Raw genomic sequence first — 14255 nt, 5'->3', positions numbered from 1 at the left:
CACAATCAAGCCTGTGCTTCTTGTTTTGCTGGCCCTTGCCACATTGTTAAGGTAGTGAACTTTGTAGCTGCCAAAGACTTTTCATATCCACGTATCTTAATCACATCTTTCAAGGGTCTGTTGGTTTCTGACTCGAACCCCCCCCCCCAGCTCATCATCAAAGTCAACCCCAGCCCACATTGTCCAGTATTTCTTGCGACTGTGACATTGGGGCTTTGGTCTACTGTACTTGGTGGACTGGGAGGGAGGGTCCAGAGGAGCTCTTCTGCGTTCCAGCACAGACCATCCTGGTTCAGTCATTCGTTTCGTTAGTGACTTCCGTAGAGACCATCTTGATCAGCCAATGGGTACATCTGTAAACATCCATCCTGTCAAAAATCTCTTTTGATTGTTTGTTCTCTTTATGTACCTTCCACACAGTCAATATGTGGTCCCTTCTGTTCCAGGTCTAGCCCTTCCCCCTCTGCACACTGGTTCTCATGCCATTTCTCACCAGTTCGGCCCTTCCTCCAACACAAGTCTGCATGACGCACCTTCATTTCAGGCTATGGGCAGTTTTGTGCTTTATGTTTTCTAGCCACATTGCCTTTCTATAAATATCCTCTCTAACCTGGTTAGGATTTTTGTTTGAACTCAACATAACTGAACTTAGCATGACAGGAAGGGCTATTGTGCAAACAACAACAATAATACCTTTATTTGTAAAGGACCTTTCTAAAACAGGGTTTACAAATTACTTTACAGTGTATAAGAAGAACACATTTACAAATACATGTTAAGCAATAAAAACAACATATAGCAAGACAAAAGTAAAACACATAAAAAAGAAAATGACATGGATAAAAAAAAGAATGAATGCTCTCAACATGGGCAGTTTCTAAAAATGTGTTTTAAGAACCGAGACAGACTCAACCTGATTTTTTTTTTTTTTTTCCCAAAGCGGCTTTTACCAATGTCTGGGAGCTCACTCTTCTTTGTTTATTTTATGTCTAGACTTCGGAACATCCAGATGTGCAGCATGTGGATGGCACATATGGGATTAAAAGATCTGAAATGTGGACAGGACCCTGCCCTATCCTGGCTTTAAAAGTAAAATTATACTAAAATTAATTAGTAGCCAGTGAGTGCAAAGATGCTAAAATGTGTGTGAACTGCTCTTGTTTTATGGTGCCTGCAGCTGCATAACTGTATTTTAACAATGTTTTTTTAATACATACAGGGAGGAGGAAGTTACAGTAATCAATGCAAGAAGAAATACTTACCTTGGTTGAACTCAGCATTACCTGGCATACCTTGGGGAAGTTTTTTTGCTAACCTTGGTATAACTTGAAAGAATTCTTACTTAATGTTATCTGGTGGAGCACCCTGACTGGAAACTATATGCTCCTTCCTTAATGTAGACTGGTTCTATTGCATTAATCTCTGCAGCATGAAAAACCATAACTTAACCCTGCATCTCTCCATGGTATTTGCCTACAAGTCCAGTTCTGCAACTAAAATCATAAACTTGATTTGAGAGGACATTGTTTGCACTTCTGGGTGTATGTTGTGTTGTTGTAAAGTGTCTCAGGTGGAGCATTGCTTAAACATTCGTTGAACTGTATTTTTCCTTAATAAAATAAACACTTTTTTTTTCAGCTCATGATAAGCAAATGTTTTAGTATAAGTAGTTTTCCTTTTTTTAAATGTTTTTTTTATATTCCTTCTTTACATGTTTTCTCATTCAGAACTAAACTCTTAATATAATGAAAAAACAAGCAAACAAAATCACAACAAGATTGATTTGATTAGAAATAATGTGCTTACGTGACTTTAAAATACAAGCTCATGCAGAACAGCGATCAGGTACATGATAATTCTTACGTTATTGTGATTTGAGGAGAAATTAATGCATTAACACCATATTTATTTTCAGACTGATTTCTCTACAATTTATTTTCAGTTAGTGCTGTGGCATTTGAAATGTGCAATCATTGCTGCTCTTTGTTGATCAAAGGTGAAGTAGAAATTCACAACATGACGTAGATCCCAGCTCCATAGTGTATCTGTGTTTTGAATCAGTCAATATGAACCTAGGAGTGTCTGGCCTGATAAAAACCTGAACCAGCTCGGTGTGAAACATCACCTGGAGCAAACCCTGACTTGGTTAATAAACTTCCACTTCACCTGAAAACATGCTGCACTTCATTTCGCTCACTAGTAAATGTTGAAGAGAAGCATGGCTAAATAAAAAGGCAGGAGTTTGTGCTTCAAAACATACATCACCATCACCACCTGGATATTGTAAAGATTGATGTAAGGTATAGGATACCCTGATGTGTATAAGTGTAAAACAAAACACAAGCCTGACACCCAGTGGTTGAAGTAGAGAAATATCTTTTGCACATTGCTGGATAGATGTTATAATCTTCTCATTCTTTGCATGTAAAATCCTCACTAAGTCTCTAATCTAGCACAGAGTGTGCTCTGCCACTAATCATTTCAATTCAAGTAAGGCTATCTGGTCCATACTGTGGTAATATTCAGAGTAGTGGTGCTGTGTGTTCATGGAGAAGAAGGAATGTTTTTCAGTGTGTGAGAGCTGCTGTGAAGGAATTTGTGACAGTGTACCAAGAATTTTAGTGTGAAACACACACACACACACACACACACACACACACACACACACGAGGCAGCGAGACAGAGTTTTGTAATTTGTTTGTCCTGTGGAAACCTGTCTGATCTTAACAGGGGCACAAAGTCTCAAAAATGAGCTACATGAGATCACCGGGAGGGAATTGGGGGAAAGGCGAGATTGTTTCTTTTGATATTATTATATAATTTTAGCTGTATTTGGTGACACATGAGCATATGAGCACAACTGCTAATTATTATAGTTGACTTTTTCATGTTGTATTTAACATGAGGTTGAAAAGCATTGTTTATTGTCCTCTCCTGTGTGAACATTTCAAGTCTGCTTTGTTGCACATGTAACGACACCAAAGAAAAAGTGATCTTATGGTGTGCTTATCACTGCAGTGAGGTGAGTATTTGAAATAATGGGGGAAGCAAAACCAAGCTTTTCAGCATGTGTTAGATTGAACTAGCTGAGAGGTAGGTGAGAAGACACCATCTATGCATCTATAAGGTTTCAGCCAGTTAGCTTAGCTTAGCATAAGTACTGGAAACAAGCATGAACAATTTGATTGGCTCTAGGCAGAAAAGTTTGACCATTTAGACAAGAATAAATCAGTAATTGTTATATTGCTGCATTTTGCACAAATACAACATCAATCTGTATCTGTTCCAGATAACTTATGAACTACCAATAGCATCCATCCATCCATCCATCCATCTCTTCCCACTTATTCCTGTTACAGGGATCTGCTGGAGCCTATCCCAGCTCTCTTTGGGTGAAAGGCAGGGGTACACCCTGGACAGGTCACCAGTCCATCACATATATTTAGATTTTACCAAAAGCATCCTAATATCAGAGAGGCTTATCAGAGAAAGTGTGGCTGGAGAAAGTGCTTTTGTACTGGGTCTGACTACATTGGCTGTGTCTTCACTGCCAGAAGATCTCTTGCCAGAGTCATTAGCAGTTAATTCTGCAGGATCTCGATTTTCTTTGATAAGATTCCACAGTCAAGAACAACAAAACAACCTCTGGTTTTATTTGTGCCTGTGAGCACAGCAGAGGGATAATCCCACAGAGAATGTGTGGTTGCTGTGGTGGTTACTAAACAAGTCTCTATCTTATTGTCTCACTTTCACCTTGACTCTATTCAGCGCAGCATCAGGATCTCCATTACATGAATAGGGTTAATGTAAAGCAATACATCTCCATCCATCCCAGTCATCTTTGGTCGTGGTTCTACTTGGCTGCACCCGTTGAGTAAGTTAACTCTTCCCTGTCCCTCGCTCTATAATGTGTGCAGATGGGGGCCCAGTTCCAGTGTTAAATGAACGCTGGACAGGTGAGCGGCGCCTGGGTCCTCTGTGACCAGCTGGGTCCTGTAAGCTGACCGCTGCTGTTGTGTGTGGTCTGAATAGAGCTGAGGAACGACGGGTTTGAGGTCGGGCTTGGAGAACCCCAGAGGAACTGCTCTCCCTCTCACGACTTAGCTGCATGTCGTCTATCTGTCTTTTGTAGAGGGGCAAGTAACACTTTCCATGAACTGCTGGGAAGAAGATGTGTAAATAAAGATGAGGAGATAAAGAAACGTGCATATGAGAAGATGGTTTAAATAAATAATTATTTGAGTAGCTCTCTCCTCCTCCCTCCATCCCACCAGGACCTATCTGTGTTTCCCACATTTTATTTCCCTCCTTCTTTCTGGCCAGAGAGCTTTGACAACTGAGGCGTGCCCACTGCTCAAACAATCTTTGTTGCTGGCAAGTCGAGAGTTTCGACCAGACAGCTACCAGAAAATCACTTTTTGCACAAAAAAACCCTGATGCTATCTTGTTACGCCGCTAGAATGAATCATTGTCCAGTTGCACAGTGTGAATCATAGTTAGCAGATGCGGCTGCCAGCAGTCTCAGGGCCTCCTGTGCAGAAAGTCGCACTGAGCCACAGAGATCAGGCAAGCACTGCAACTGTGCTGATTTAAGGGAGATAAGCTGGCTCCTTTGACAAACAGCTCAAGTTTAGCAACTGTTGAGTGAGGAGATTATCAGTGCTCTTTTGGCTAAAGCTTTCTTCTGGATGCTCACCAAGTACTAGTAGACTGTAAATACCAAGCTCACTGTGCTATGCACCAGTTTGCAGATAGAGCAGTAATTAAAAAAAAAAGAAAAACAACTGAAAACATCAATTTGCAAGAGTCTGCATGGCACTGTAGGATTAAAATAAAAATGGTTTGCAAAGCGCTATCCAAACCTATGCTTAAAAAAAAAAAAGGCTGTTGTAGTGCACTGGCCCATGTCACAAAACCCTCTTTGCTTGGCTTTGTCCCACAGTAAGAGCCTTGGTAGTAGTAAAGTTGGAGGAATGGCTCCCATATCGGATGACCCATTGCCCCGCGGCCTATGCTCCTCACCTAGCTTCCAGCGAGGGAGTGCTCCTGTTGGGTGCTGTATCCCGTGTCACAAAAGCACCTTTCTACACAACGGGGGTACAGAAAATGGGCTACAGCACAGTGGTTCTCCTTGGGTCAACTCCAGCCTGCTATAGTTGGATTTCAGCCCTCCCTCTCTGCTTCCAGCAAAAACCCTCATTGGTGGGGATGTTCTTTCACCCAAGCCTGGAAGAGATATCAGACAGACCTGGAGCTCCTGGTGCTGCCTCCAAGACGCCACTACAGAGGATAAATGATTGTACTACTTATGCATAACTGGGTGAGTCTTATCAACTTGAATACATATTCTGAGAAAAGTTAAAGGTGACTACTAAAACCATTGGTCGAATTGGTGTACAGATTGTTGGCTTCAGCTGTGTGATATTGTGATAAATGGCTGCTGGTTTTCATTCTAGTTAAAGACTTGAGCTTCTGAGTTTAGTCACAAATACCAAAGACCAGAAAGTGACTTAAGAAATCAGCTTTGATAGAAGGACAGGCTGCAGATTTATTGGGTCACTGGAAAGAATGTCACCCCAACCAATAGTTGGCAACGTAGAAAAGATCTAAGTGAAAATAGAAAAATGAAGAAAACATCAAATGTTGACATGTGAAATGTCAAATGACAGAAAATGATAGAAGTGGTAGTAGCAGAGCTATCATTAGTCATCTGTACTGTGTGATATGATTAATTACAAATCACCATATTCTATTTTTTATAACCTCTTTTCTTTTAACATAAAGCACATGGAAAATGAAATGAATGCAGAGCAGGGGAAGAAACTGTAAACTTATATGTTCTCAGATCCCAGTCAGCCATGAAGATTCTCTTCTGGACCCTCACTGCTGTCGTTGTAGTTACATTCACTGTGGTGTCCTGTGCTGAAGCTAAGACTACACAGAAGCCAAAGTACCAGTACACCAAAAAGCCCATCCCGCAGATCACTGTGCACAGCCCTGTGACCACCAGCATGCCCAAGACAGCGGCAAGCACAAATCCTGTGGAGCCCCATCCGCTGCCCGCCACAGAGCGGACCACCTACCCGAGCCACGTCTTTCCTCAGTACTACACTGAAAGCACTGAGCCCCCTGGCGTTGGCCCTGAGAACTACACACTAGATTACAATGAATGCTACTTCAACTTCTGTGAGTGTTGTCCACCTGAGAGAGGCCCCAGGGGGCCAAAAGGAGACATAGGCTTGACAGGTATAAGAAGCACTGGTAAAGGCAATATTGAAAGAGTAGTTACTCTAATTAATGTATTTGCTTTTTATTAGTTATTTTGAGCTTTTTGAGCTTCACGTATATTGGCTTATCTAGGGCCACTGGGTGAAAGAGGCCCCGCAGGAGCTGCTGGTTTACCGGGACCACCGGGTGTGAGTGGTCCTATGGGGTTCAAAGGAGACAAAGGTGGGTACAATGCACTTGATTACATAATTTTAATTTGCTTATGACAAATGATGTTACAATCAAATATTGTAAAGATGCATTATCCATAATTATATAATTATATAAATACAAATGTGACAAAATCAAGTTTCGATCAATGACAAGTAATAAGTACTTCACTACTCATAAAAGTATGTTTGGGTAAAAATCGTCCGTCGTATGTCTGTTATATTATCGTCTTCTTTCCCAAGTGATACTAGATAGAAATGAAATAATTTTGTTTTTGATAATATGAATTGAATATTAGCTTCTCTGTGTCAATTTCTTAGGAGACAAAGGTGACAGAGGTAACAGTGGGACAGCTGGACCACCAGGAGTACCGGGGAAGCCAGGGCAGAAAGGTGCAGACATGCTAGGCTATTGTTGCACTCTTTTAGATTGTTTCTTGACTTCAATAGTTCTGACACAGTTTATTTTTATTTGCAGGTGACGTTGGTTCAAAAGGTGAGAAAGGTGAAACTGGGCTACCAGGTGTCAAAGGTCACGGTGGGGAGAAAGGTGAACCTGGCATGAACGGAACTGCTGGTGAGAAGGGGGAACCAGGAAAAGAGGGTCCAGCTGGACCCCCAGGACTGGGATTTGAGCCAGGTCCTAAAGGAGACAAGGGAGATAAGGGTGAGTGTGGTATATTTGGGGAGAGAGGGCAAAAAGGTGAGCGAGGGGATCCTGGGCCTCCTGGCATTCCAGGAGGGATGGGCATTCCAGGCATGAATGGCAAGCATGGTTCCCCAGGTCATGTAGGTGTCCGAGGGGACCCAGGACCTCTTGGCCCACCAGGACAACCAGGGGTGGGAGGACCTCAGGGACCACAAGGCATAAGAGGACTGCCTGGGCCAAAGGGGGACAGAGGTTACCCTGGGATGAGAGGTGAACGGGGCATTCGGGGATTCAAGGGAGCTAAGGGATCGGGGGTTCCCCAGAAACGTTCGGCCTTCAGTGTAGGCATCTCTCCAAAAAAGTCCTTCCCTCCCTCTGGCTTCCCAATCCGCTTTGACAAAGTCTTTTACAACGAAGAGAACCACTTCAACGTCACTTCCAACAGCTTTACATGTGTCCACGCCGGCGTTTATGTCTTCTCCTTTCACATCACTGTACGTAACCAGCCACTGCGTGCCACACTGGTAGTCAATGGGTCACGGCGGGTAAGGACACGGGACTCTCTGTATGGTCAAGACATCGACCAGGCATCCACTCTTGTGGTGCTGCAGCTGGCAGAGGGTGATCAGGTGTGGATGGAGACGCTCAGAGACTGGAATGGGGTGTATGCCAGCAGTGAGGACGACAGCATCTTCTCTGGGTTTCTGCTTTATTCAGACAAGGTCTAATACTTAGTAATGCTACTGACATTCTCTCCTTTGCTTTTACTGCTTGACCATATCTGAGAAAAGGCCAAACACTGGAGATGCTGCAAAACTGCTGCAAAATTCACTACTTTCTAAACTGCTCGGAAGCTGTGCTGTACTTTAATCTGAATGTTTGAAGATGGGCAATATCAAGATCACATTTATTGCATTATCACCTTGCTAGTATTTTCCTGTTTTACCCATTATAAAAAAAGAAAAATCCATCATACTGTGGTTTACTGCTGGTATATTTTGTTTATATGTACATAGAGGTTAAGTAAATTAACCAGTTCACAAAAATTATGTCAGTTTCTGAGCAAACACATCCAGACATTAAGATTACATAAAAAAAAAAAATCATGCTATAAAAGGTTTAGAACAAATGTGTGGTGAGAGAAGTACTGAGATCCTTTACTCAAGTAAAAGTATAAATACCACGGTGTAATACTCTGTTACAACTAAAAATCTGCCTTTAATAAAGTACAAAAATAGTAGCAGCCAAATATATTTGATATATAAACTCAACAGGGCATTTCACATTAAGGTACTTTTTATTTATTGATGCATTAATATCATCACTTCATGTTGCAGCTGGTAAAGGTGAAACTAAGGTTAACTAAAATATATTCCTTTTAATTTGAGTTACTGTACATACAGCTGGGTAGCTTTTGAATTTCCTACTGACAATCAAGTAGGAAGTCAAGTAGTGCTATATGATCATACTGCATGTTTTATGTATATCTGTTTTATAAAAGTAACTAGTAACAAAAGTTATGAAATACATGTAGTGGGGTAAAAGTACAAGTGAATTTCCCCCTGAAAAGTAGTACTTTAAAAGTATGAAGTAGTAGAAAATGTGTCAATTGAGTATTTACTAGTAAATGTACTTTACTTTCCACCACTGGAAATAATTAGTAAAAAAGGAACAGGGCTAAATTGCAAATATTCATCACAAATAGGTATAAAAATGACAAAAAGAGAAGAAAATCCACCAGTGCTCTGTGCTCTGACAAAAAAAAAAAAGATTTCAGTTTATTATGATAATTTGAAAATTTACACAGCATTAGTGAACATTTATGAAACCACTGTGATATACTTGTAGACTGAAATGTTAATAAAAATATCTGCAGTAAACAAGATAGTACGCAGGTGGTTTTAATTTATAATTTTATTCAATTTTAAACCCTATTTCTGCACAACATTTTCAACCTTTACCCCTTTCAAAGTCATTCTGAACTTTTTTAACTTTCCAGTTATGCCCTCAGTGAGAAGAGGTGACATCATGTCACCTCTTCTCACTTGTTTGACACCCCCCCCCAAAAAAAGTGTCACTGTGTCCTATAACTTCTTCTTATTATTATTATTATAACTGAATATACCAAATGCAATGGATATCAATGGAATAATAGCTAGTCCTGTTATTATACATTATTAATGTGTAAGCAGGGTTGCAGTAGGATTGTATAAAGAGTGCACTCAATGACAATAAAATTGCATGCTTTATTTGCTTTAACCAATATGGCATTAGTTTTTCAATATACTTCTCCAGTTAGCGTTCTGCAGAGTGGATCATAAAGTTGACACTGGTAGTGCTAATTTATAAAATTAAAATTCATATAAATCATATAAGAATTAGTGCAAAAGTAGTACAGTAGTCCAGCATGATTAATGTCAAACAGCTAGAGATGCTGTAAAAGTCACACATTATTATTGGATATAGGAAGATTCATTTCTGCAGGGAACGTATCATAATAACGTAATGTATCATAACTTGTTAATGCAGGACAGTATGTGGAGAGTTACTGGACATGTCATCAGACTCCATGTCATCAGACTCCATGTCATCAGACTCCATGTTATCAGAATCTCCAGACATATTGTCAGATTTCTGCAATAAGTCAGTCTGTATTGGGGTAACGGTTTGTTTGGGACTCTGGGCGGTAGATAGCAGAGTACTTGGTGCTGGCTGTGAAGGCATCAGTGAAAGATCTGGGTACCTTGTGCTAACTTCAACAGGCAGAGCAAAAGTAGGAGATGCAATGGATTTGCGAGGGGTGAGCAAGACCGCTGTTGGGTCAGCTACAGGAGGCAAGGAGAGCTCTGGGGATGACACTGAAGTAACTGGGTCTCTAGGATGAAGAGGTGGAGCCATCATCACCCGTGATCCTACTGGGTCAAAAACAAGGTGACCTCAGAAGTTGTGCAACTGCTGCACAATATTTCACATTTTTGACACTTAAAGTTAGAGGATTAGGTTTTAAAATATCAGTCAAGGACGCACAGGTTACATTTACTACAAAGTACCTGTCTCTTGTTCAAAGCTTTTGGGCTCACTCCACCTCAAGAGACCCAACTTAGGCACCCTGGCCTTGCAGCTGTACTGGCCTGGTTTCCAGCTGACCAGATCATAGTTTACAGAGGTTGCTGTTCCCAGTCTGATTCTATTCCTGTAGAAATAATACTCTACTGGAGGGGCAGGAGCAGGGGCATTGTACTGGAGGTGGCAGATGAGCTTCATCTTTTGTCCTTTGGTCAGCTCTTCACTGGTAAAAATCTCCAAAATTGGCTGTGTCAGCACCTCTAGTAAAAGTCAAAAGAAGAAAAAACATTACTCACTCTCTAACTCATTACAAACACTGGGATTCCTTTAAAAAAACAAAAAAACGGAATAATTCTAAGTAATTTGGCTGAGAATACTGAATTCTACATTTTGAAAAACATGTTGAAACATTTTTTTGCTGAGAGTGAGATAAGAAAGTCTATACTATTCTCCTATATGTGCACTACAGCCAGCTGCATGTTAGACTAGCTGAACTCAAAGACTGGGAACAGGGGAAAGAACTAACCTGGTACATTTCCCAAAATGTTTAACTATTCTTCTAACATATGAGCTGCAACCACAATCAAACTCAGCATGTGCATCTGTGTATAAACTCACCTAAGACCTGCACTGGAGTGGCAGATGAAATTACAGAGTGTGTACGCCTGCGTACATCCCAGGAAGCCCGACAGGAATACATTCCTTCGTGCTCCTGGGTCAGGTTGGTCACGGAGAAGTGTGGGTTGAGCCCATTTTGTCTCATAACTTCAACACCGTCTTTGTAAAGAATCACTTCGTGAAGTGGGGTGTTCCCTCGGACGCGACAGGTGAGCGTCAGTGTGTTTCCAACGAGGCCGGGACTCGGTGACACTTTTAGGATAGCCCACCCACCTGAGCAGAGATTACAGTGGAATGTTACTTCAGTTAAAGCAAGCCAATAGCAACGTGCAAGGTGAAATGTGCAAAATAAAACTGTGTCATTTTCTGAAAGCAAACCTACATGGCACCAATAAAAGAGATATGCCAAATCAAGATTTCTAATGGTAGTGATAAAAAAGACCTTACCATCCACGTCGATCTGCACAGGCAGACTTCGCTTTGTTCTTATGTCTCCCACCACTGTGGATCTCGCTCCCTGGCAATAAAATTTCCCACTATCTTTAACCCTGGTGTTCCACAGAATCAAGTGCTGCCCGGACTGTCCTAACTGCTCCGATCCCAGGAACCACAGATAGGTCGAGGCAGACCAATTATCTGGGATTCTGCATCTCAGCCGAACTGTCTCCCCAGAGAAGATCCTTGAATCACCCTCCACGATCTCCACTGCAGCTTTGAATGAGGTCTCAGCGAAAACTATAGAGACAAACACATGTATGGGTTTGATTGGGACAAACAACACATACAGTGTAAACCTTTTGTTTCCATTATGAATGCTTTGAAACAATTCTACTGATATAGCATATATAATATGCTTAAAGTATTAACATTATGTTTATCTTATGTTATTCTATATCTAGAAATAAATTAGATACGTACCTCGAGGCACTACAACCGGTGGTAGTGTTGACAAAACTGAAAATAAAAAAATTAATAAATGAGAATAAACCTACAAATAATAAGAGATTTTATCAAAGAAAATGTTTCATTTGCGATATGCTGCCAATGAACTGAAGAAAACTCACCAAGGAGGGAAATTAGCCTGTCCATTGTGATTGCTCTGTTTGCGAGAAACAGACTGAGAACGACTCATTTATTCCTAAAGAAGAAGGAAGTGAAAATCACTTTTGTGAGTTTTAACACATCACACAGGAGATCCCCCTTTTCCAAAAATGCTGTCCTACCCTTTCAGTTTCACTGAAAACTGAGCTCATGGCTCTATGGAAGTTCATTACCTTTATCATTGACAACAGAACGACCAAGAACAAACATATAAGAATAACAAATTAAGGACCACCATCCTTTGTTAAAGTCAATGTATGTGCATATTTACAATTATGTTCTAGAACAATAATATGGATGTGACAAGCATCATTCTTTTTAATTGTTTACAAATTATACTGTTTCATTTCATCTTAATTTCCATAACACCACTTGAACTACAACCCCCCCCATCCTAGACGGTACTCTCTCCTTCACTCAGCATATCAATACCACTACCCGGTCAGCCTACTCCCATCTCCGTAACATAAACCGCATCCGTTCTTCACTCACCATCGATAGCACGGCCATACTCGTTAATGCCTTTGTCACCTCTCGTTTGGATTACTGTAACTCACTCCTCACTGGTCTACCTCTCAAATCACTTCATAAACTTCAACTTGTCCAGAACTCTGCTGCCCGAATCATCACCAGAACTCCATTCTCACATCATATTACCCCTGTCCTTAAACAACTTCACTGGCTCCCTGTGTCCTTCCGTATAAACTATAAAATCCTCCTTCTCACCTACAAAGCCCTCCACTCTATTGCCCCACCATACATCACTGATCTACTTCACATCTATTCTCCGCCTCGTACTCTCCGTTCCTCCAGTTCCACTCTCCTCTGCACCCCTACAGTGCGCCTGGCCACCATGGGCGCTAGATCCTTCAGCCACACTGCGCCCCGCCTTTGGAACATTCTCCCTCATCGCATCCGGTCGTCTCCGGACTTATCAACTTTTAAATCATCACTCAAAACGTATCTGTTCCGTATAGCGTTTTCCACCTAACTGTCTTAACTTCTCAAAGCAGCCCGTGATGTTCTACCACCCTCTGCCTATTTCATATTGTCTCATATTGTTTCATATTTGTTGTTCTGTCATCTGGGTTTCTGTGTTTCAATTTGCTTTTGCTGTGCATCGCCCACCTCCTGGATGCTCCGCACTTTTGCCTTTACTTTCTGGCCCTCTGTTAATGCATTGTTGATTTTATTGTTGTTTTAATGCACTCTATGTATTTCATGCTGTATGCTTCCTTTTTCTCTCTGTAAGGTGACCTTGAGAGTTTGAAAGGCGCCATGAAATAAAATGTATTATTATTATTATTATTATACCAAAAATGTTGTGTAAAATCTATAGGATGCAAAGATTTGCAAATCTCATAAAGAAATAGAAACAATAGACCATAGAAACCATGTCAAATGTTTAAACTGAGAAAATGTATCGTTTTAAGAAAGAAATTTGGTAATTTTGAAATTCATGGCAGCAGCCCATATCAGAAAAGATGAGCCGGGCTTGTTAAAAGAAGAGGGGATGCTATACTGTGGTAAACATGGGACTGTCCCAACTTTTTTGAGAGGTGTTGCTGCCATCAATTTAAAATTAAGAATTGACCTTATTTTTTTCTGTTTAAACATTTGGTATTTTCTATTTTCTCTTGTGAATAAAATAGGGGCTTACAAGATTTGCAAATCATTGCATTCTGATTTTATGTAGATTTCAGTGTCCCAACTGTTTTGGAGCTGGGGTTGTATATATCTCAATCCTGGAAACTTTCATAATAGGCGGAAACCAAAGGGGAACTAAAAGTAGCACTGAATTTCAGTAGAAATGCTACACCCAGTGAGAGAAAATTGCGAAATTTAATAGAAAATACTACAATTTACAGATTTACAGGTGAGATGGGATTTACCATATAACAAATAATCACCTGAAGAAATTTCACCAGTTTGTATTTATTTAACAGTATTTAACATTGGTATATTTATAACAACATTCACTTACATGAATCTTCTGTATATTCCATGCAATGCCAATATTATAATAGTATTGTGATGCTTAAAAAGTCACAATACTACCATAAGACTTTTGGAGTTGTATTACCTCACACTACAGTACACCTTTTTTCATATATATATTTGTACAAACATAACTGCTGTAAATACTTCTTTATCTGTTTCTCTCCTTATTAGGTTGTGCTTCTGTGTTCCAGTAACAACTGAATTTCCCCTCATGTAATTTTTACAGTCTATGTCAATGCTTTATTTAACTACAAAACAAATGGGATTACATTTTTTGTTACTCTTCAAGAGTCTACTGGATAAAAAGGTTAATGAATTCCATTTATTAAACTACTGATAGCAATACAAACTTTCATTGTTCTCCTTTTCATATCTGCACTATG

The 14255-nt window shown here is 40.4% G+C and overlaps 2 protein-coding genes across 2 annotated transcripts; one reads left to right on the top strand and one right to left on the bottom strand.

Moving 5' to 3' along the window:
- Positions 1-5241: 5241 nt before the first annotated feature.
- On the top strand, positions 5242-7814 carry otol1b (otolin 1b). Its single transcript, XM_026298433.1, has 5 exons — positions 5242-5320; positions 5846-6246; positions 6361-6450; positions 6768-6830; positions 6916-7814. Exons 2-5 carry the CDS (start codon positions 5859-5861, stop codon positions 7812-7814), a joined length of 1440 nt encoding a protein of 479 aa, XP_026154218.1. The 5' UTR covers positions 5242-5320; positions 5846-5858.
- A 1375-nt stretch (positions 7815-9189) lies between these two features.
- On the bottom strand, positions 9190-11908 carry LOC113125660 (high affinity immunoglobulin gamma Fc receptor I-like). Its single transcript, XM_026299257.1, has 6 exons — positions 11835-11908; positions 11689-11724; positions 11218-11505; positions 10771-11043; positions 10137-10412; positions 9190-10001 (listed from the first exon to the last, which is right to left on the bottom strand). The coding sequence occupies exons 1-6, from the start codon at positions 11857-11859 to the stop codon at positions 9607-9609; spliced, it is 1293 nt and encodes a 430-aa protein (XP_026155042.1). The 5' UTR covers positions 11860-11908; the 3' UTR covers positions 9190-9606.
- Between the last annotated feature and the right edge of the window lie 2347 nt (positions 11909-14255).

This window comes from Mastacembelus armatus, chromosome 13, assembly GCF_900324485.2.
Source record: "Mastacembelus armatus chromosome 13, fMasArm1.2, whole genome shotgun sequence".
Taxonomy (NCBI): domain Eukaryota; kingdom Metazoa; phylum Chordata; class Actinopteri; order Synbranchiformes; family Mastacembelidae; genus Mastacembelus; species Mastacembelus armatus.
The sequence above is the reverse complement of the archived record's forward strand: the minus strand, read 5'-3'. Positions and strand labels throughout refer to the sequence as shown.